The following is a 23999-nucleotide window of genomic DNA, read 5'->3' as shown; positions in this document are numbered from 1 at the left end:
GAACGGATTAAGTTCGTCCTAAGGGGATCGGCTCAAGGGTTCACCAGGCGGTGGCAACCGTTCGTCGAATACGTCACAGAAAGATAGAGGGAATGGAAAAGAAGAAGACAGCAGCAGCAACCCGGGGGGGGGGGGGGGGGGAACCAGAGGGATTCTCAGGGATGTTAATATATAAGTATATAAGTATAATATGTATAGGTTGTTGTTATAGATAATTGTATATTGGACGGTTAAAACATATTTTTGGAGAATATTTATCTGGGACAAGGCAGTTGCCATTTAGTTTTGTTTTGGTTTTTGTTTATATATTATTTATTTCTTGTTTATAAAACTGGCCATTGTTATTTATATTGTGATATTACTGTGTAAAGGATACACAATGTACTGTGATGGTTGGCCAAAAATTTTCAATAAAATATTTTTTTAAAAAAATAAAATAAATGCTGGTAGCCAGCCATGCCACATCCCATCAATAAATTAAAAAATGTGGATAGTTAGGGCATGGTCCATCATTTCCGATTGCCTTTTCACACCTGTCTCACTGTTGCTTTACTTGCTGCATTGATGCATATTGAAATTGAGTTGATTGAATTGCAAAAGTCTTGTTTCATTTTTAATCAAGCATGCCAGGGAGCAACAGGTGAGACTGACGAGGCACAAGACGTATTCATCGAAGTCCAGAAGCTGTTCAGAAGGAAGAATAATCAAATCGAGCAGTTTTCCTTCCGGAAGGTAGGCTGACAGGGTCACTTTTTTAATTTGCCAAATTGTTGGTTAAATAAACGCCTTTGTAAGATACTGGAATGAAAATTTTTAATTTATATGCGTGTCATACTATAGACGGGGTTTTGAAAATTGCAACACCAGTGATGCCATTGAGGGATATTTTCAACAGTCGCAATGCTGCACAGTCTGTGTTTCTGTATTCAATTTTGACAAGACAACGGAGGAAAAAAACATCAATGAAATGCTTGGAACAAATCCAGCCAATTGTTTTCCTAAAGCGTCTCAAAAGCAATTAAAATTGCACTCCCAATTGGCGAAGGAATTGAATAGCACTAATATAATTTGAACGTTTAAAAGAAAGATTCATGAGGCAGAATGGGACCACGATTTGAGCCTTGATTTAAAAAAAAAAAAACAGACATCTCTGACAACACTGCGCTTCCTCGATACTGGACTGAGCATAAATTATAAACTTGAGATCTGCCATGGTGGTTTATGTCCACAATCTTCTAACTTGGCTGAGATGAAAAGGGACTGTTTGTTTCGTGTTGATCCCAGTTGGTGTTATAACTGGACGGAGAGATCCCAGATCTTTTGGCTCAAAAGGCCGTAACTTTTACTTTTTTTTAATATAACGTAGTGGAACTGAGTCAAAGGACTGCTAATTGGTTTTAATAACAAGAAATAAAACTTTAATTAAACATGAAAACTTGGATTATGATGCAATGCTCCTTTACTCCCCACTTAGCTACACAAATATACATAGATTTTAAGGTTACCATGGTTACAAAGTATATCTTAAGTTGCAAATGTCTCAGTAACACAAAATCACTTTTAAACACACTAGCTGGCTGTGGTCAAATACACACACTCTGCTCTGAACCCAGGTTGGGGTCTGTGAACATTTGCACAAAATCTTCCCAGATGATTGTCACATGAGATTTTCCAAACTCAACTCCCAAAAAAACAAGCTTTAAAATCTTCATTCATAACAATGCTTTCTAGCAGCAGTTTGCATTCCAAAATCCAGTCCAGATTTTCCAAAATACTCTTTCCAGCAAGGCTTCCGCTCTACTTTTTATAAAGAGTTAAGCAATCCTGGTTTTACATCGCCTCCTTCTGGATTTCTTTCTCTTTACTTTGTACAAAATATTCACAATTGCTTTAACCCTCGATTCCCAGGCTCTTTCTCAACTTTTGATTTACCTCTGAACTCTGCTTTCCCACTTTAGCTCTGGTTACTGCAACTGTCTCTTTTACTCACTAAACACCATTGCTTTTCTCTTGAATTCTCCTCTGAACAGTACTGTATTCAACTTCTGGCTTCTGTTCTCTTACCTTCAGTCTTCCGAAAACATTCTTTATGTCCCAATTCCCTGGTTATCTGGACTGTATCTGGTTCTTTGGGAAATTTGCTTCTTTGCAGCTCCTTTGTCCTGTCCAGTTTCTCTTGGCAGAGTTAAGAGATGGTCAATCCCTGATGCCATGTCTCCAACTGCCGATAAATTCAGCTAACAACGAAACTCACAAGCCTTTCTACCTTAAATGCTCCCAGTTGCTAAGCAACAGTCACATGCTTCTGTCAGTTTATTTACTTTTCACGCTGTGATCCTCTCTAAGCACAATAAAAGCACAGTTTGAACTGAGCAAACCCCCACACAAACACCCTTTGGCCAGCATAAATCTAACTATAGGTTTACCCTTCCTTCCACTGTACCTTGTTTCTAATGTTTCTCAATAGAAATATGAATCTCTTATAACTACCTTTGTTTTCCTAACAAACTTACAAGCTGGTGGATTTGATTTGCTAATACCAGGTTTGATCTCTGGTTTGAAATTCCGGTGGAAATATCTGGAATATAAACATTTACTTTGTTGGATTTGCCTTTTAAATATTTTCAAATCATTTGTAACAATTAGATTTTATAACTTTTATGACTTACTCATTTTATAATCATTTTCCTTGTAAGTCAGATGATCTAATAATAATATAATAATAATAACTGGGTTGGGCTCCCGGAGGGGTCCAAAGGAGCGGACGCTGGGGCATACATAGCGGGCATGTTCGAGAAGCTGCTGGGGGATTGGGCATTCCTCCGACCCTTGTAGGTGGACAGGGCTCACAGAGCGCACGTGAGGATGCCGCGAATGGGAGACCCCCCCGAGGGTAATGGTGGTGAGATTCCACAGGTATTTGGATAAGGAGCGTATTTTAAAGTGGGCCAAGCAGACACGGAGCTGTAAATAGGACAACAGTATCCTGCGGATCTTTCAGGACCTGACTGTGGAGGTGGCCAGGAGAAGAGCGGGGTTTAACCAGATAAGGTCGACCCTTTTTTTTTTTTAAATGGTGAAGTTTGGACTGCTGTATCCGGCCCATCTCTGGGTCACATACGAGGAGCAACATTTTTATTTTGAGTCGCCTGAGGAAGCGCTGGACTTCACGAAAAGGGAAGGACTGGTGGCGGACTGAGAACTTTGAACTTTGCTGCAACGTTCATATTTAACATAGTTTCTCGTTTTTCATTTTGCGGACATTATTGTAGTGCCTTCTGTATTGATTTGGGGCCAGTTGCAGAGCTGAGTGAGTTAAAGTTTACATTTGCACGGTTGGGGGATGGAGGTGTGTTTGTCTAGATGCCGGATTTTTGCTTGATCTTTTCTTTGTTTAGCGGGGTTTTTTTTCTCTGTCAGGCAATTGGGTTGGGATTGTTTTTCATTTGAATATGTATCTATGAGCAGGGGTGGGGGGGGAACAATAGATGGGAGAATGTCTGCCGCCAGGGGTGAGGGCCACCAAGCTAGCTGGGCGGGCTAGCTCACAGAAGCGTAGTGGGGGGTGAGCAGATGTTAGGCTTATCAAAGGGGTCGATTTACATTGTGCTGTTACTAGGGGGGGGGGGGAGAAATGTTCTGCTGACGAGGGAGGGACTTTTGCTGAGGGACAGAGAGGAGGTCGGGGGCTGAGGCTGCTTGGAGGGTTGGCCCGTGGGCTGGAGACTGGCCCAAGAAAGGGGATGGCTGATCGGCGAGGGGGGGATGGACGATGAGCCCCCCAACTAGACTGATCACCTGGAATGTACGAGGGCTGAATGGGCTGGTCAAGAGGGCACGCATGTTCGCGCATTTGATAGGACTGAAGGCGGACGTGGTAATGCTGCGGGAGACGCACCTCAGAGTAGCTGACAAGATTAGATTAAGGAAAGGTTGGGTCGGACAGGTTTTTCACTCGGGACTGGACTCGAAGACTAGAGGGGTCACGATCCTGATCAACAAGCAAGTGGTGTTTGAGGCGGGATGAATAGTTTTGGATGTGGGAGGTCGGTACATTATGGTCAATGGGAAATTGGAGGGGGTGCAGATGGTACTAGTAAATATGTATGTGCCAAATTGGGACGATGTGGAGTTTATAAAGAGGATGCTGGGAATAGCATAAGATGGTCATGGGAGGGGACTTCAACACCGTTATTGACCCTGGTTTAGACCGGTCAAGCTCGAAAACGGGCAGGGTGCCAGCAATGGCAAAGGAACGAAAAGCGTTCATGGAGCAGATGGGGGGGTGGATCCATGGAGATTTGGGCAGCCGAGGGTGAAGGAGTTCTCCTTCTACTCACTCGTGCATAGAGTGTACTCCCGGATTGATTTCTTTATTCTGAGCAGGGCTCTACTGACGGGGGTGGTGGACACGGGGTACTCAGCGATCACAATCTCCGACCATGCCCCGCACTGGGTTGACCTACAGGTTAGTAAAGATGGTAACCACTGGAGGTTAGACGTGGGGCTTTTAGCTGACAAAGAGGTGTGCGGGCGATTGAGGAAATGTATTCAGAGCTACCTGGAGGTCAATGACACGGGAAATTTTGGCAGTGGTGGTCTGGGAGGCATTGAAGGCGGTGCTCAGGGGGGAGCTGATCTCGATACGGGCCCACAGGGAGAAGGTGGACAGGGCAGAGATGGACCGACTGGTAAAGGAGATACTACAGGTCGACAGGAGGTATGTGGAGACCCCAGAGGCAGGGCTTTTAAGTGAACCGCAGAGGCTACAGGCGGAATTAGAACATAGAACGATACAGCACAGTACAGGCCCTTCGGCCCACGATGTATACCGACATGGGACGCAAAAAACAAAAGCCATCTAACCTACACTATGCCATTATCATTCATATGCTTATCCAATAAACTTTTAAATGCCCTCAATGTTGGCGAGTTCGCTATTGCAGGTAGGGCATTCCACGGTCTCACCACTCTTTGCGTAAAGAACCTACCTCTGACCTCTGTCCTATATCTATTACCCCTCAGTTTAAAGCTATGTCCCCTCGTGCTAGCCATTTCCATCCGCGGGAGAAGGCTCTCATTGTCCACCCTATCTAACCCCCTGATCATTTTGTATGCCTCTATTAAGTCTCCTCTTAACCTTCTTCTCTCTAACGAAACAACCTCAAGTCCATCAGCCCTTCCTCATAAGATTTTCCCTCCATACCAGGCAACATCCTGGTAAATCTCCTCTGCACCCGCTCCAAAGCCTCCACGTCCTTCCTATAATGCGGTGACCAGAACTGTACGCAATACTCCAAATGCGGCCGTACCAGAGTTTTGTACAGCTGCAACATGACCTCATGACTCCGGAACTCAATCCCTCTACCAATAAAGGCCAACAGTCCATAGGCCTTCTTCACAACCCTATCAACCTGGGTGGCAACTTTCAGGGATCTATGTAGATGGACACCGAGATCCCTCTGCTCATCCACACTTCCAAGAATTTTACCATTAGCCAATTCGGCTTGTTAACCATAGGGAGTGCGGTAGAACAGCTGAGAAAGGCGAGAGGGACGATTTATGAGCATGGAGAGAAGGCCATGCAGAATGCTTTCACAGCAGCTTAGAAAGAGGGAGGCAGCCAGGGAGATGGGGAAAGTAAAGGATGGAGACGGGAACCTGGTGGGAGACTCAGCAGGGGTGAATACGGCGTTTAAGGAGTTTTATTGTAGGCTGTACGGGTCGGAACCCCCCCTGGGCCGGAGGGGATGAGGCACTTCCTAGGGGGGCTGAATTTCCCGAAGGTGGACGGGAGCTGGTAGAAGGGCTGGGGGCCCCGATCGGGATCGAAGAGATAGCAGAGGGGCTGAAGGCCATGCAGCCGGGTAAAGCCCCGGGGCCGGACGGGTACCCACTGGAGTTCGATAAAAAGTTCTCTGGTATATTGGGGCCGCTGATGATGAGGACATTCATTGAGGCAAGGGGGAGGGGGGTGCTTCCCCCGACGATGTCACAGGCCACGATTTTGCTAATCCTGAAGCGGCCAAGGACCCGGAGCTGTGGGTCCTACAGGCCGATATCCCTATTGAATGGACGCCAAATTGCTGGCCAAAAGTTTGTCCTCTAGGATTGAGGATTGTGTTCCGGACGTTATTGTGGAGGACCAGACGGGATTTGTTAAGGGAAGGCAGTTGGTGGCCAATGTAAGAAGGCTGTTAAACATGATCATGATGCCCCCGGAAGGTAGGGAGGTGGAGGTAGTGGTCGCAATGGACGCAGAGAAGGCCTTTGATTGAGTAGAATGGGAATATCTGTGGGAGGTACTGGGATGGTTCGGATTTGGGCAGGGCTTTATTGACGATATTATGGGCGAGGCATTTTCAGAACCCCAAAATGTATCATGGAGTTCAACCAACTACTCCCTTTAATGGATTTATTGCTTTTCCTAGCACACGGCTTTTTCCCTAGGTGTGGGATTACAATTATGGACACGTGGGTTTTTAAACACAAAACACTGTTTATTCCATGAACTCAACTTAACATCTCAAATAAACATTGGATCTCTTAACACCCCTTACTTCAAAGATAACTCAGAAAATATTGCAACAGTAAATAACTCCTTAAAATGTTCCTTCAAACTTCCAAGAGTCTTAACACCTTTAAACAGTATCACATCAGGTTAAAGGATATATATATTTTCTGTAGAATGGCAGCGATATATTAGCTTGGTTGACTTCAGCTCCAGCACCTTGTTTTCTTCTTGCAGCTCTCTGGACACACACAGACCCACACAAACTGCTTTTTCCAACTGGCTTTCTCCCTTCAAGCAATTCACAGCAAACCAGAACTTCTCAAGCTGCTGTCTCAAACTGGCTTTCTCCTTTTAATCAGCTCACAGCAAAATAGCCAGGCACTTTTCAAACTGCAAAACCAAACTGCAAAATGGCTGAACTGAGCTCAGCCCCACCCACTCTCTGACATCACTGTTTTCTTAAAGGTACATTGCTTAAACATCCATGTCTTAAAGGTACCCTCACATGACAACTGGGTGAGGTTTCTGTATCAGGCTCCTGTGGCGTGCGTACGGACGAATAGGACAACATCGGACTATTTTAGGCTGCATCGGGGGACGAGACAGGGATGCCCCTCTCCCCACTGTTGTTTGCGTTAGCCATTGAGCCGTTGGCAATTGCACGGAGAGCTTCAAGGGGCTGGAAGAGGCTGGTCCGGGGTGTGGGGGTGGGGGGGAGTGGAACACAAAGTCTCACTTTACGCAGACGACCTGCTCCTGTATTTTTCGGACCCAGCAGAGGGGATGGAAGAAATCATGAGGTTTCTGGGGGAATTTGGCCGATTTTTGGGGTATAAGCTAAATATGGGGAAAAGTGAGATGCTTGCGGTCCAGGCGAGAGGACAGGAGAGGCGACTGGGGAAGCTGCCGTTTAGAGTGGTGGGGGAAGCTTTCGGTATCTAGGCATCGCAAGTGGCATGGGAATGGGAACGGCTGCACAAACTAAATCTGGTCTGACTGTTGGACCAAATGAAGGACGATTTACGAAGGTGGGAAGCGCTCCCGTTGTGACTAGCTGGCAGGGTGCAGACGGTGAAGATGACGGTCCTCCCAAGATCCCTGTTTGTGTTTCAGTTTCTCCCCATCTTTATTCTGCGGTCCTTTTTTAACCATGTCAACAAAGTGATCACTGGCTTTGTATGGCCGGGCAAGACCCCGCGAGTAAAAAAGGGGATGCTTGAGCGGAGCCGGGGATAGGGCGGACTGGCGCTGCCAAACTCAGTAACTACTATTGGATGGCGAATATTATCATGATCAGGAAGTGGGTGGTGGGGGGGAGGGTCGGCATGGGAGCGTATGGAGGCGGCTTCATGTAAGGGCACCAGTTTGGGGACGTTGATAACGGCGCCTCTGCCGTTCCCACTGGCACGGTGCTTCACCAGCCCCGTGATGGTTGCGGCCCTGAGAGTCTGGGGGCAGTGGAGGAAACATGTTGGAGCGGAGGGAGCATCGGTCTGGTCTCCAATTTGTAATAATCAATGGTTTGCCCCGGTAAGGATGGACGGGGGTTTTCGGAGATGGCAGAGAGCAGGGATTACATAGATACATAGAAGATAGGAGCAGGAGGAGGCCTTTTGGCCCTTCTAGCCTGCTCCGCCATTCATCACGATCATTTGCACATTCCTGCCATCCCCGATAGCCTTTCACCCTCTTGCTCATCAAGAATATATCTACACCTGCCTTAAAGATATTGAAGGTCTCTCTCTCTCAAGCACATATTGAAGAAGAGAATTCCAAAATGTCTCGACCCTCATGTAGGTGGTGGTGCAGTGGTATTGTCGCTGAGCCAGTAATCCAAAGACTCAGAGCAAGATCTGGGAACTCGGGCTCGAATCCCACCAGGGCAGATGGTGAAATTTGGATTCATTGAAAATCTGGGCTGGGAAATGCCGATGAAAATTGTGCCATCCTGTTGGCAAACTGTGCTCAGCATAGCCTCATTATAATTCACATCCTCGTCTGCCAGAGGACAAGTACAAAACTAAGTAGAGGCATCCTAGATCAAAGCACTGGCATCTCCTGGAGTATGTTATTGTTTGAGTCGAGGCCTAACCGTCCAAAAGAGCGATCAATGTCACAGTCCGAAAGCAGCCTGGTTGAAGGGGATGAATTCATGACTAATCTGGAAAGTCCTCACACATCCACCTCCATCCCAGAGCAGTAGGATCAATGATGTCAGCTGTACTACACCTCCTGTGCCCAGACCATTGGATTTGAGCATCGTCATCACCAGGTCTGGTTCAACGAAAACAATGCTGAAATAAAACACAGCCTTCAGTGTCTGGCAGAACAATCCAAAGTCACAAGTCAGGGCGACGGCCTTCCAACAAAACAAGGCTGACACCCAAATGCAAATCCAGAAGACAAAGGACGTGTGATGGGAAGAGAGAGCCTGAGAGATCCAACAATATGCTGACCATCATGACATGCAAAGATTCTTTTGAAACTACCAGGGTCATCTATAGAGCTAGCTCATCGGATCGTGTGTCTCTTTTTAAAGGTGATGATGCTGCAAAAGAACATTTTTAACATCTTCTCAATCATGAATGAACCACCTCTGATGAAAGAGCTGCAACAAGCAATCAAATGAATTTTTAAAAGAGCAACTTTAGTGTTTGTTTTTTTACAGCAATTCAACATAGTATTGGAGTGCCCGTCATGGTTATGGTAGAAACATAGAAAACATAGGAAAATAGGAGCAGGAGGAGGACATTCAGCCCTTTAAGCCCACTTTGCCATTCATTATGATCATGGCTGATCATGGTGACAACGAGGGAATCAAATATTGTTGTTTCTATTTTTTGTTATTAATGTTGTTACATTGTCTTTTACAGGCAAAACGTTTTTTGTATCTAACTCCAAACACCAATAAAAATATTTTTTTAAAAGAAAGTCAACAAAAGTCCTTCTGGGTATAGGTGGTGTGCCTCAGGGGTCTGTGCTGGGACCACAACTTTTTACAATATACATTAATGATCTGGAAGAAGGTACAGAAGGCACTGTTGCTAAGTTTGCAGATGATACAAAGATCTGTAGAGGGACAGGTAGTATTGAGGAAGCAAGGGGGCTGCAGAACGACCTGGACAAGCTAGGAGAGTGGGCACTGAAGTGGCAAATGAAATACAATGTGGAAAAGTGTGAGGTTATGCACTTTGGAAGGAGGAATCTAGGCATAGACTATTTTCTAAATGGGGAAATGCTTTGGAAAACAGAAGCACAAAGGGACTTGGGGGTCCTTGTTCAAGATTCTCTTAAGGTTAATGTGCAGGTTCAGTTGGCAGTTAAGAAGGCAAATGCAATGTTAGCATTCATGTCAAGAGGGCTAGAATACAAGACCAGGGATGTACTGAGGCTGTATAACGCTCTGGTCAGACCCCATTTGGAGTATTGTGAGCAGTTTTGGGTCCCATATCTAAGGAAGGATGTGCTGGCCTTGGAAAGGGTCCAGAGGAGGTTCACAAGAATGATCCCTGGAATGAAGAACTTATCGTATGAGGAACATTTGAGGACTCTGGGTCTGTACTCGTTGGAGTTTAGAAGGATGAGAGGGGATCTTGTTGAAACGTACAAGATACTGCGAGGCCTGGATAGAGTGGATGTGGAGAGGATGTTTCCACTTGTCGGAAAAACTAGAACCAGAGGACACAATCTCAGACTAAAGGGACCATCCTTTAAAACTGAGATGAGGAGGAATTTCTTCAGCCAGAGGGTGGTGAATCTGTGGAACTCTTTGCCGCAGAAGGCTGTGGAGGCCAATTCACTGAGTGTCTTTAAGACAGAGATAGATAGGTTCTTGATTAATAAGGGGATCAGGGGTTATGGGGAGAAGGCAGGAGAATGGGGATGAGAAAATATCAGCCATGATTGAATGGCGGAACAGACTCGATGGGCCGAGTGGCCTAATTCTACTCCTATGTCTTATGGTGTACAGAGCAGTTGGTGTCACCACACTCCTGAGTTCAGTGAGACCTGGACTGTGTGTCAACTAAACATAAGAGAACTAGAAGACAACAATGCATCTGCTGTATCACTGGATTCAATAGGAAGACCATTGACCAAATGCTAATGTCCTTCTTGATGCCCGACAGACATTTCGGGAAAACTCCTGCAAAATCAACTTTAATGGACACTGTGACCAGATGGCAGAAAAGCATCTCCCCCATCAGATCCTGTTTTCTCAGTGTTCCAGGGAGGGCAAAGCAAACCCTTCAAAGGCACTCTGAATATCTCGGTGAAGGTTGGCAGCATTGGTATTAATGACTCGGGGACGCTCACTACCATCATTTAATAAAATAGCAACAACTTATCCATCAAGCTGCATTGTGCTTTGAATCCCAGTACCTCGATGATGAGGCAGAGTGGCAGCAGTGAAGGAAAGAAAAGGTAGCAAATCCGGGAAATCCGGATCCCTTCTGGAACATCCCGCTCCGTGTGCTCGAAGATGTGTGGGTCAAGAATCGGCCTGTTGAGTCACATGAAGACCCATAACAGAAACTCACAACCTTGAATAGGTGCAATCCTCAAATTTAGAGATCATTGAATTTACGTGCAGAAGGAGGCCATTCGGCCCATCGAGTCAGCACCTGCTGTTGGAAAGAACACCCTACCAGGCCCACACCTCCACCCTGTCCCCATACCCCAGTAATCCCACCCAACACTCAGGGCAATTTTAGACACCAAGGGCAGTTTAGCATGGCCAATCCACCTAACCTGCACATCGTTTGACTGTGAGAGGAAACCGGAGCACCCAGCGGAAACCCACGCACACACGGGGAGAACGTGTTGACTCCGCGCACACAGTGACCCAAACCGGAAGTCGAACCTGGTATCCTGGAGCTATGAAGCAATTGTGCTAACCAATATGCTGCCGTGCTGCCCAGATAACTGACCATGGCACTTAGTATGTATGTAATGAATATCTGATTCATGTCAATGTTTCAAAGGTGTTTTTTTTTTCGGGAAGATAATAATAATCACTTATTACATAAGAACTAGGAGCAGGAGTAGGCCATCTGGCCCCTCGAGCCTGCTCCATTATTCAATGAGATCATGGCTGATCTTTTGTGGACTCAGCTCCACTTTCCGGCCCAAACACCATAACCCTTAATCCCTTTATTCTTCAAAAAACTATCTATCTTTATCTTAAAAACATTTAATGAAGGAGCCTCTACTGCTTCACTGGGCAAGGAATTCCATAGATTCACAACCCTTTGGGTGAAGAAGTTCCTCCTAAACTCAGTCCTAAATCTACTTCCCCTTATTTTGAGGCTATACCCCCTAGTTCTGCTTTCACCCGCTAGTGGAAACAACCTGCCCGCATCTATCCTATCTATTCCCTTCATAATTTTATATGTTTCTATAAGATTCCCCCTCATCCTTCTAAATTCCAACGAGTACAGTCCCAGTCTACTCAACCTCTACTCGTAATCCAACCCCTTCAACTCTGGGATTAACCTAGTGAATCTCTTCTGCACACCCTCCAGCGCCAGTACGTCCTTTCTCAGGTAAGGAGACCAAAACTGAACACAATACTCCATGTGTGGCCTCACTAACACCTTATACAATTGCAGCATAACCTCCCTAGTCTTAACTCCATCCCTCTAACAATGAAGGACAAAAATCCATTCGCTTTCTTAATCACCTGTTGCACCTGAAAACCAACTTTTTGCGACTCATGCACTAGCACACCCAGGTCTCTGCACAGCACCATGTTTTAATATTTTATCATGTAAATAATAATTCCTTTTGCTGTTATTCCTACCAAAATGGATAACCTCACATTTGTCAACATTGTATTCCATCTGCCAGACCCTAGCCCATTCACTTAGCCTATCCAAATCCCTCTGCAGACTTCCAGTATCCTCTGCACTTTTTGCTTTACCACTCATCTTAGTGTCGTCTGCAAACTTGGACACATTGCCCTTGGTCCCCAACTCCAAATAATCGATGTAAATTGTGACCAATTGTGGGCCCAACACTGATCCCTGAGGGACACCACTAGCTACTGTTTGCCAACCAGAGAAACACCCATTAATCCCCACTCTTTGCTTTCTATTAACTAACCAATCCTCTATCCATGCTACTACTTTACCCTTAATGCCATGCATCTCTATCTTATGCAGCAACCTTTTGTGTGGCACCTTGTCAAAAACTTTCTGGAAATCCAGATATACCACATCCATTGGCTCCCCGTTATCTACCGCACTGGTAATGGCCTCAGAAAATTCCACTAAATTAGTTAGGCACGACCTGCCCTTTATGAACCCATGCTGCGTCTGCCCAATGGGACAATTTCCATCCAGATGCCTCGCTATTTCTGCTTTGATGATAGATTTCAGCATCTTCCCTACTACCGAAGTTAAGCTCACTGGCCTATAATTACCCGCTTTCTGCCTACCTCCTTTTTTAAACAGTGGTGTCACTTTTGCTAATTTCCAATCCGCTGGGACCACCCCAGAGTCTAGTGAATTTTGGTAAATTATCACTAGCGCATTTGCAATTTCCCTAGCCATCTCTTTTAGCACTCTGGGATGCATTCCATCAGGGCCAGAAGACTTGTCTACCTTTAGCCCCATTAGCTTGCGCATCACTACCTCCTTAGTAATAACAATCCTCTCAAGGTCCTCACCTGTCATAACCTCAGTTCTATCAGTCACTGGCATGTTATTTGTGTCTTCCACTGTGAAGACCGACCCAAAAAACCTGTTCAGTTCCTCAGTCATTTATCTCCCATTATTAAATCTCCCTTCTCATCCTCTAAAGGACCAAAAGTTACCGCAGCCACACTTTTTTGTTTTATATATTTGTAGAAACGTTTACTATCTGTTTTTATATTCTGAGCAAGCTTACTCTCATAATCTATCTTAAGCTCTTCTTTCTAGCTTTTTTAGCAGCTTTCTGCTGCCCCCTAAAGATTTCCCAGTCCTCTAGTCTCCCACTTAACTTTGCCACTTTGTATGCTTTTTCCTTCAATTTGATACTCTCCCTTATTTTCTTAGATATCCACGGTCGATTTTCCCTCTTTCTACCGTCCTTCCTTTTTGTTGGTATAAACCTTTGCTGAGCACTGTGAAAAGGTTGGAAGGTTCTCCACTGTTCTTCAACTGTTTCACCATAAAGTCTTTGCTCCCAGTCTACCTTAGCTAATTCTTCTCTCATCCCATTGTAATCTCCTTTGTTTAAGCACAAAACAGTCATGTTTGATTTTACCTTCTCACCCTCCATCTGTATTTTAAATTACACCATATTGTGATCGCTCCTTCCGAGAGGATACCTAACTATGAGATCATGAATCAATCCTGTCTCATTACACAGGACCATATCTAGGACCGCTTGTTCCCTCGTAGGTACCATTACATACTGTTCTCGGAAACTATCACGGATACATTCTATAAACTCCTCCTCAAGGCTGCCTTGACCGACCTGGTTAAACCAATCGACATGTAGATTAAAATCCCCCATGATAACTGCTGTACCATTTCTACATGCATCTGTTATTTCTTTGTTTATTTCCTGCCCCACCATAATGTTACTATTTGGTAGCCTAGAGACTACTCCTATCAGTGACTTTTTCGCCTTACTATTCCTGATTTCCACCCAAATGGATTCAACCTTATCCTCCATAGCACCGATGTCATCCCTCACTATTGCCTGGATGTCATCCTTAAATAGCAGAGCTACACCACCTCCCTTACCATCCACTCTGTCCTTCCGAATACCCGTGATATTTAACTCCAGTCGTGACCATCCTTTAACCATGTTTCAGTAATGGCCACTAAATCATAGTCGTTCACGATGATTTGCGCCATCAACTCATTTAACTTATTCTGAATACTACGAGCATTCAGGTAAAGTACACTTATGTTGGCTTTTTTACCTCTGTTTTGAATCTTCACACCTCGATCAGTAACCTCTCCTAAGTTATATTTCCTCTTAACATTTCTCCTAATTTTCCTTGTCGTTGAACCCATATCTTCATGTAACAACCTGCCGCGTTGCTTACCATTAATGTTTTTACTTCCCGTTTTATTCCTTTCAGTATTACTGGGCCTGAGCTCCCCTCAGTCACTGTACCTTGTACTGTCGCCCTTTTTGATTTTTGACTATGGCTTCTCTGCCTTACACTTTCCCCCTTACTGCCTTTTGTTTCTGTCCCTGTTATATTACCTTCCAACTTCCTGCATCGGTTCCCATCCCCCTGCCACATTAGTTTAAACCCTCCTTATTGTCACAAGTAGGCTTCAACGAACCTACTGTGAAAAATCCCTAGTCGCCACATTCCGGCACCTGTTCGGGGAGGCTGGTACGGGTATTGAACCTGTGCTGTTGGCCTTGTTCTGCATTACAAGCCAGCTGTTTAGCTCATTGTGCTAAACCAGATGGTTGTGATGGTAAGGCAAATAAAATGCTGAGCTTTAGAGATTGCCAGAACACTTTAAAAAAAAAAAAAAATGGCAGTTCAGAATGTTGAATAGAAGAGGTGTAGCCATAAAACAGCAGGTGGGCTTGTTAGCTGGAGCGCAAGAGATGTGGGGCCCGATTTAACAGAAATGAAAGAGTCCCGTGTCGAGCATGTTTCGCTGGGTGTTTCCTGTTGCTGATGGCACCGACAACGACCCCGCTATGAAATGGGACCCTGCTTCATTTCGGGACGTCGGTGAGGAATGCCCCGCCGAGGCCACACATTGTCCCATTTCCTGCACTAACGAGCTCCACTCACCAGTGCAGGAAAATGGCACCCCCATCTCTAGGCCCTTGGGCACCCAGAGGCCTCCAATCGCCTGGGAGACCTCAGGGGCCCTCAATTGCTAGGGGTACCCCACCCCTCAGTGTAGGTACGCCTGGTCCACGTTAGAACATAGAACATAGAACAATACAGCGCAGTACAGGCCCTTCGGCCCACGATGTTGCACCGAAACAAAAGCCATCTAACCTACACTATACCATTATCATCCATATGTTTATCCAATAAACTTTTAAATGCCCTTAATGTTGGCGAGTTCACTACTGCAGCAGGTAGGGCATTCCACGGCCTCACTACTCTTTGCGTAAAGAACCTACCCCTGACCTCTGTCCTATATCTATTACCCCTCAGTTTAAGGCTATGTCCCCTCGTGCTAGCCATTTCCATCCGCGGGAGAAGGCTCTCACTGTCCACCCTATCTAACCCTCTGATCATTTTGTATGCCTCTATCAAGTCTCCTCTTAACCTTCTTCTCTCTAACGAAAACAACCTCAAGTCCATCAGCCTTTCCTCATAAGATTTTCCCTCCATTCCAGGCAACATCCTGGTAAATCTCCTCTGCACCCGTTCCAAAGCCTCCACGTCCTTCCTATAATGCGGTGACCAGAACTGTACGCAATACTCCAAATGCGGCCGTACCAGAGTTCTGTACAGCTGCAACATGACCTCCTGACTCCGGAACTCAATCCCTCTACCAATAAAGGCCAACACTCCATAGGCCTTCTTCACCACCCTATCAACCTGGGTGGCAACTTTCAGGGATCTATGTACATGGACACCTAGATCCCTCTGCTCATCCACACTTTCAAGAACTTTTCCATTAGCCACATATTCCACATTCCTGTTTTTCCTTCCAAAGTGAATCACCTCACACTTCTCTACATTAAACTCCATTTGCCACCTCTCAGCCCAGCACTGCAGCTTATCTATATCCCTCTGTAACCTGCTACTTCCTTCCTCACTATCGACAACACCACCGACTTTAGTATCGTCTGCAAATTTACTCACCCACCCTTCTGCGCCTTCCTCTAGGTCATTGATAAAAATGACAAACAGCAACGGCCCCAGAACAGATCCTTGTGGTACTCCACTTGTGACAGAACTCCATTCTGAACATTTCCCATCAACCACCACCCTCTGTCTTCTTTCAGCTAGCCAATTTCTGATCCACATCTCTAAATCACCCTCAATCCCCAGCCTCCGTATTTTCTGCAATAGCCTACCGTGGGGAACCTTATCAAACGCTTTGCTGAAATCCATATACACCACATCAACTGCTCTACCCTCGTCTACCTGTTCAGTCACCTTCTCAAAGAACTCGATAAGGTTTGTGAGGCATGACCTACCCTTCACAAAGCCATGCTGACTATCCCTGATCATATTATTCCTATCTAGATGATTATAAATCTTGTCTCTTATAATGCCCTCCAAGACTTTACCCACTACAGACGTGAGGCTCACCGGTCTATAGTTGCCGGGGTTGTCTCTGCTCCCCTTTTTGAACAAAGGGACCACATTTGCTATCCTCCAGTCCTCTGGCACTATTCCTGTATCCAATGATGACATAAAAATCAAAGCCAATGGTCCAGCAATCTCTTCCCTGGCCTCCCAGAGAATCCTAGGATAAATCCCATCAGGCCCCGGGGACTTATCTATTTTCAGCCTGTCCAGAATTGCCAACACCTCTTCCCTACTTACCTCAATGCCATCTAATCTATTTACCTGGAGCTCAGCATTCTCCTCCACAACATTATCTTTTTCCTGAGTGAATACTGACGAAAAATATTCATTTAGTATCTCGCCTATCTCTTCAGACTCTACACACAACTTCCCATCCCTGTCCTTGACTGGTCCTACTCTGTCCCTAGTCATTCGCTTATTCCTGACATACCTATAGAAAGCTTTTGGGTTTTCCTTGATCCTTCCTGCCAAATACTTCTCATGTCCCCTCCTTGCTCGTCTTAGCTCTCTCTTTAGATCCTTCCTCGCTACCTTGTAACTATCCATCGCCCCAACTGAAACTTCACACCTCATCTTCACATAGGCCTCCTTCTTCCTCTTAACAAGAGATTCCACTTCTTTGGTAAACCACGGTTCCCTCGCTTGGCACCTTCCTCCCTGCCTGACCGGTACATACTTATCAAGAACACGCAATAGCTGATCCTTGAACAAGCTCCACTTATCCAGTGTGTCCAAAACTTGCAGCCTACTTCTCCACCTTATCCCCCCCAAGTCACGTCTAATGGCATCATAATTTCCCTTCCCCCAGCTATAACTCTTGCCCTGCGGTGTATACTTATCCCTTTCCATCCTTAACGTAAACGTCACCGAATTGTGGTCACTGTCCCCAAAGTGCTCACCTACCTCCAAATCCAACACCTGGCCTGGTTCATTACCCAAAACCAAATCCAATGTGGCCTCACCTCTTGTTGGCCTGTCAACAAACTGTGTCAGGAAACCCTCCTGCACACACTGAACAAAAAACGACCCATCTAATGTACTCGAACTATATCTTTTCCAGTCAATATTTGGAAAGTTAAAGTCTCCCATAATAACTACCCTGTTACTTTCGCTCATATCCAGGATCATCTTCGCCATCCTTTCCTCTACATCCCTAGAACTATTTGGAGGCCTATAGAAAACTCCCAACAGGGTGACCTCTCCTTTCCTGTTTCTAACCTCAGCCCATACTACCTCGGAAGATGAGTCCCCATCTAGCATCCTCTCCGCCACCGTAATACTGCTCTTGACTAGCAGCGCCACACCTCCCCCTCTTTTGCCTCCTTCCCTGAGCTTACTAAAACACCTAAACCCCGGAACCTGCAACATCCATTCCTGTCCCTGCTCTATCCACGTCTCCGAAATGGCCACAACATCGAAGTCCCAGGTACCAACCCATGCTGCCAGTTCCCCTACCTTATTTCGTATACTCCTGGCATTGAAGTAGACACACTTCAAACCACCTACCTGAACACTGGCCCCCTCCTCCGACGTCAAATCTGAGCTCCTGACCTCTATACTCTCATTCTCCCTTACCCTAAAACTACAATCCAGGTTCCCATGCCCCTGCTGCATTAGTTTAAACCCCCCCAAAGAGCACTAACAAATCTCCCCCCCAGGATATTTGTGCCCCGCAGGTTCAGATGTAGACCATCCTGTCTGTAGAGGTCCCACCTTCCCCAGAAAGCGCCCCACGTTGTTGGACACCAGTGCTAAATGGCACTTGCTAGGGGTCTCCGAGACGCGGGGGTTAGATCCAGTACCTTGGGTAAATTCAACGAGATCATATTCAAGTGAGCCTGACTGCACACTTGATTATGCAAATTGTGTTGTCGCATCCGGAGTTGGGTGCAATGATGTCAGGAAATCGCGGATGTGGTGTCTAAATTGCTTGCAAAGAAGTGCAGCCCAGAGAAATATTTTGGATTGGGAGTTGAAGCTAAATTAGTTTAAAATATTCAGTACCAGGATAGGCTATGTCATCTTGGAAATGGGTGGAACTTAAGGTTCTCTGGTTTAAATTCAGACGTGTATAGTAAGCGGAGAATGAGGTCGGATACCGAAAAGGTTCTGCTGTTAGCAGGTTCCAGGCAGGTTGGCTCGAAGAAGCCCTAGGAGCTAACTAAGGTGGTGTCACCTGACATAATGTGTCATTGGATGCAGTGTCCTCCGGATGATATGAAATCATTTTGATTCTTCGAAAAAGTAATTGTGTAAATATCGCAAAATAAGGATTGGCTGACTGGCAGAAGGCAGAGAGTGGGGATAAAGGGGTCTTTTTCAGGATGGCAGCCGGTGACTAGTGGTGTGCCTCAGGGGTCGGTGCTGGAACCACAACTTGTCACAATATACATTAATGATCTGGAAGAAGGTACTGAAGGCACTGTTGCTAAGTTTGCAGATGATACAAAAATCTGTAGAGGGGCAGGTAGTATTGAGGAAGCAGGCGGGCTGCAGAAGGATTTGGGCAGACTCAGAGAGTGGGTTAAAAAGTGGCAGATGGAATACAATGTGGAAAAGTGTTAAGGTTATGCACTTTGGAAAGAGAAATGGAGGCATAGAATCTTAAGCATCTCCCCATTTAGAAAATAAATAAATCAGAATTACAAAGGGACTTGGGAGTCCTTGTTCACGATTCTCTTAAGATTGGGAGTAGGTTGATTTGATCTTGGTTTCAGACTAGTTCGGCACAACATCGTGGGCCAAAGGGCCTGTACTGTGCTGTTCACTTCTATGTTCTATATGTTCTATGTTAATGTACAGGTTCAGTCGTCAGTTAAGAAGGCAAATGCAATGTTAGCATTCATGTCGAGAGGGCTAGAATACAAGGCCAGGGATGTACTTCTGAGGCTGTATAAGGCACTGGTCAGACCCCATTTGGAGTATTGTGAGCCGTTTTGGGGAACGTATCTAAGGAAGGACGTGCTGGCCTTGGAAAGGATCCAGAGGAGGTTCACAAGAACACTCTCTCTCTCTCTCTCTCTCTCTCTCTCTGCCCCCCATGTACCTTCACGTCAGTCCAGCCGGACCTACCGTTTGCATCGATCTGAAACGTTAACCCTGTTACTCTCCCCACAGAAGCTGCCAGCACAGCGGAGTATTTCCAGCAGTTTCTGTTCTTGTTTATATGGGCCTGTTGTATGTATGGTGAAACTGGAGTAAAGTTTTTTGAAGTACTGTTTGTTTATTTCTGTACAGGCTGAAAGATTTCAGAAGGAGAAGCCCACCAAAGAATTATGTGTTCTTGCTGCCATTGAAGTGTTGTATTTGTGGAAAGCACTTGCCAATTGCTCATCTTCAAACCTACAACGAATGAATCAAGGTAACTTACTACTTCACATGGATCTGTTCATATTACATTGAGCACAAAAACAGTCTCTTTGGGTCGAGTGGTCGATTCCAGTATTTAGAGTCGACACAAATTTATTCCCACCCTTCTTCATAGCACCCTATCAGCATTAACTTCTGTTCCTGTGTTATCTAGCTTCCTCTTCAGTACATCTTTGCTATTAGCTGCAACCCCTCCATGTGTTAGCCACTTCCACATTGTCCCTGCTCTGTACACAATTGAGGTCCTCCCTCATACCTGGCACTGTTCTAGCTCATCTCCTCCATACCAGTTTTCCTGAATAAGGACGAGGTTTTTCCATTTTCCAAAGTTTTCCATACATAAATATCTTGGCTGACGTGACTTGTGGCTTGTCCCTCCCATTGTTGCAAGTGAATTGAGATCTTTCATGCGAATATAATAGGGACTGCTATTCACTTGGATAATGCGTCATCCAAATTGGTTTGGAGGCTGACTAAATGATAACGGCTCCTTTGCTAAGTCCATATTAAATCATAATGAGATTGTATTTTACCCACTAACAAAAAGGGGACACGATCGTAGCTGAACTTACAGCAACTCCACTTTCTCACCGTATCCCCATATTCCTCAGTTCTGTTAGTGGCCAAAAATCTATCAATCTCTATCCTGAATATTCTCTATGACTGACTTTGCAGAGTTCTTCAGGGTAGAGAATACCAAAAGGTTCACAGTTCTATTGTTATTGGCGGGTTAAACGCCGATTTCAGTGTCGGACTCTGCCAATTTCACGGATCATCCTGGCCCAAATCTGTACAGTGCTGCAAATTGGTCTCAGCGAAGACCTACATACTGCAGCAAACCTCATTACTCTTATAATTCAGTCCTTCAGAATAATGCTGACACTCCATTCACCTCCTTAATTGCTTGCACCTGCAAGTCGTTCTGTATTTTCTGTACGAGGGCCTCCATTTTCCATTTTTTCTGCATTCCAACATTTATTGGTCTCTTGCCTTTTAAAAAATATTTTCATTCGGAGAGCTGGGTACCCTGGGACTCTTTACCCCAGAGGGCTGTGGATGTTCAGTTGCAGAACTCTGGGTATTCAGTCAGAGATTGATAGATTCTAGGGCACTAACAGACCAAGGGATATGGGGGTACGGTGAGAAAGTGAAGTTGCTGTAGAACTTCAGCTATGGTCGTATGATTGCCCGAGCAGACTTTAGAGGTGATATGGTTTACTTCTGCTTTCTAGTTCGTATGTTCTTCCAATTCCAACATCGACTTTAGTCCGTTGCCCATGTCCCCACCCCTGCCTCTGCTCAGGTCTGTACCTCTGCCTGTGTGCCTGCCCCGATCTGCCTGAGTGTGAGTGACAGGTAAGGCCAGAAGATGGCAGGTAAACAGTTCAGAGTAAGTTTTCAGGTAATGTTGCTAGTGAAACAGCACAGCATTAGCACGATAAAACTAACCAATCTTGTGACGGTCTAAACTCAGTTCACAATTCAATATATTGCTACAGAATGAATTCAGTAGTTCGCTGGAAGAACATGTATCGGATCTGTTCCCAATAGTTCTTATCGCACACCAAATGTATTGAAATCTATACTTTTCAACAATCCATTAGAGAACATGTAGTAATTGTAGTAAATGTAGTAACATGTAGTAATATGTCTGTGCATGTGCGTAATTAAACAATTTATTCTTGTATACCACAGTACTTTCATAAAGAAATTCTCTGTGAATGGTTTCACATCATAGAATTTATTTGGAACTGAGTAATGCCTGAGTTGTACTATATATGTGTTCAGAATATATTCATTTACACAAAGATAGCCCTCTGTTTTAAAACTATGTTTCAGTTATCTTATCCTGGTTTATTTACATGTTACAAAGTCGAGCCTTGTGCTCAATATTCTTCTGATGCTGTTTGTTCCCGTAAATAATCTAGAGCACCTTTGTACCACCCGATATGTAACTAAACAGTAGATAATCTGTCCCATTTAAACTGGTACTTTTCATACTTACTCCCACATGTGCCTCTCCAATAATTTTGAGAGTGGACTAAGATATTTGATAAGAGATGAATACAAATTGTGAATTGTTGTGTGACCCTTAAAACCACAGTCATCATTGGATTCATTTTGTTCAATCAGCACAGCTTTCTCTGCATACTGAGGTACAATAATGAACAGTGGATGGCACGGTGGCACAGGGGTTAGCACTACAGCCTCGCAGCATCAGGCATCCGGGCTCAATTCCGGCCTTGGGTGACTATGTGGAGGTTGCACTTTCTACCCGTGTCTGCGTGGGTTTCCTCCAGGTGCTCCGGTTTCCTCCCATAGTCCAAGGATGTGCAGGTTAGTTGGATTGGCCACGCTAAATTGCCCCTCAGTGTCCAAAGGTTGGTGGGATTATGCAGCTCGAGCGGGGGATTGGGTCCAGGTAGGATGCTCTTTCGAAGGGTCGGTGTGGACTGGATGGGCTGAATGGCCTTCTGCACTATAGGGAGTCTATAATTCCCTCCATCCCTGCACTTCCTCTTTACTTTTGGCAAACTCTTCTATTCAGGTCCTTACCGGAGTGCATATAGGCACCACTATGTCAGCTGGAGGTCAGGCAGGGCTCTCAACAAACCGAGCCTATTTGAAAACACACTCTACCAGTTACTGCAAACTCCACGTATGACCGAAACCACAGCAGTTTCCTGATTGAGCAAGATTATTCCTCCAGCAAAATGCATTGAGTGGAGGACAGTAACAGAATTCCCAGCCACTGAACTGTACTGTGGCCCATAGACTTGACTGATGGGGAAATTCTGTACTCATCTATAGTCTGGTCAGGACATGCGGTTGACACTTTACTGCCCTCCTCTGAAATGGTCCAGTGAGTCACTTAGTTCAAGGGCAATTGGAAATAGCAACAAATGCTGACCCAGCCAGCGATGCCCACATCCCAAGAATGGGTAAAAGAAAATGCAACCTCTTTCACCCACCAGTTGAAAGTTCAGCACTAACAATGAAATGAAAATCGCTTATTGTCACAAGTAGGCTTCAAATGAAGTTACTGTGAAAAGCCCCTAGTCGCCACATTCCGGCGCCTGTTCGGGGCTCCAACACGCTGGGTATAAGGTGCTATTAATTATTGAGTGATTGCATGTCTTTGTGGAAACAACATCAATGACTGTAAAACATTAACATTTAACCAACTCTCTGAGTTATATTACTTTATATAGAAAGAATTCCTCTTGCATTTAAGCACAATCCTCTACCTAGCCCTTTCTGTGGGAAGATTAGTACATTAACAATTCTGTCCTGATACTCATCCTTACAGAATTAATGAAGCAATGAGATTATCAGGAAGAGAATATTTAATCTTTAATAATATTAGCCTGATGCTGTTATTCGGTGCTTGTAATTTTACATTAACATAATCTGAAATATTAATGCAATAAATACACGTGGAATAAAGCTGCTATAGTTTTTGAAAATGGTACTTTGTCACAATATTTACATTTCCTATTTATTTTTCCTATAATGATTGGTGATTCTGAGTCTCAAATCCGCATAGACAATGTTTACAGTAGACAATCTAATGTGTGCTCTTTTATTCAGCTTGTCAGGAAATGCATGAGCCATTAACAATTGGGTTAAAACACCTACTCCTTGGTGCAATACACAAATGTCTAGGAAATTCAGATGGTGCTATTCAGGTGTGTATAGTATAGTTTGTCTTTAACAATCCTACTTGTGTTGTATAAAGAAACTGTAGCCCTTTGAATAAGAGTTGGCTGTTTACCTTGAGCATCAAAGCAAACAATAAAATTAATTGCAATATGAAGCTTCTGGTTAAAATATATCTACAATTCTGCATTTTAATAATGGATTGTGAAACTA

The 23999-nt window shown here is 44.8% G+C and overlaps 1 protein-coding gene across 2 annotated transcripts in view; it reads left to right on the top strand.

Moving 5' to 3' along the window:
• The window catches only part of ttc39c (tetratricopeptide repeat domain 39C), a 163216-nt gene that overhangs the window by 127544 nt on the left and 11673 nt on the right, over positions 1-23999 (top strand). For both annotated transcript variants that reach the window (XM_072468520.1, XM_072468521.1), the window contains 3 exons: positions 623-732; positions 19995-20118; positions 23718-23815. In XM_072468520.1, coding sequence (XP_072324621.1) covers positions 623-732; positions 19995-20118; positions 23718-23815 — 332 coding nt within the window. The remainder of the gene's footprint in view (positions 1-622; positions 733-19994; positions 20119-23717; positions 23816-23999) is intronic.

The sequence above is a fragment of the Scyliorhinus torazame genome, chromosome 11 (assembly GCF_047496885.1).
Source record: "Scyliorhinus torazame isolate Kashiwa2021f chromosome 11, sScyTor2.1, whole genome shotgun sequence".
Taxonomy (NCBI): domain Eukaryota; kingdom Metazoa; phylum Chordata; class Chondrichthyes; order Carcharhiniformes; family Scyliorhinidae; genus Scyliorhinus; species Scyliorhinus torazame.
The sequence above is the reverse complement of the archived record's forward strand: the minus strand, read 5'-3'. Positions and strand labels throughout refer to the sequence as shown.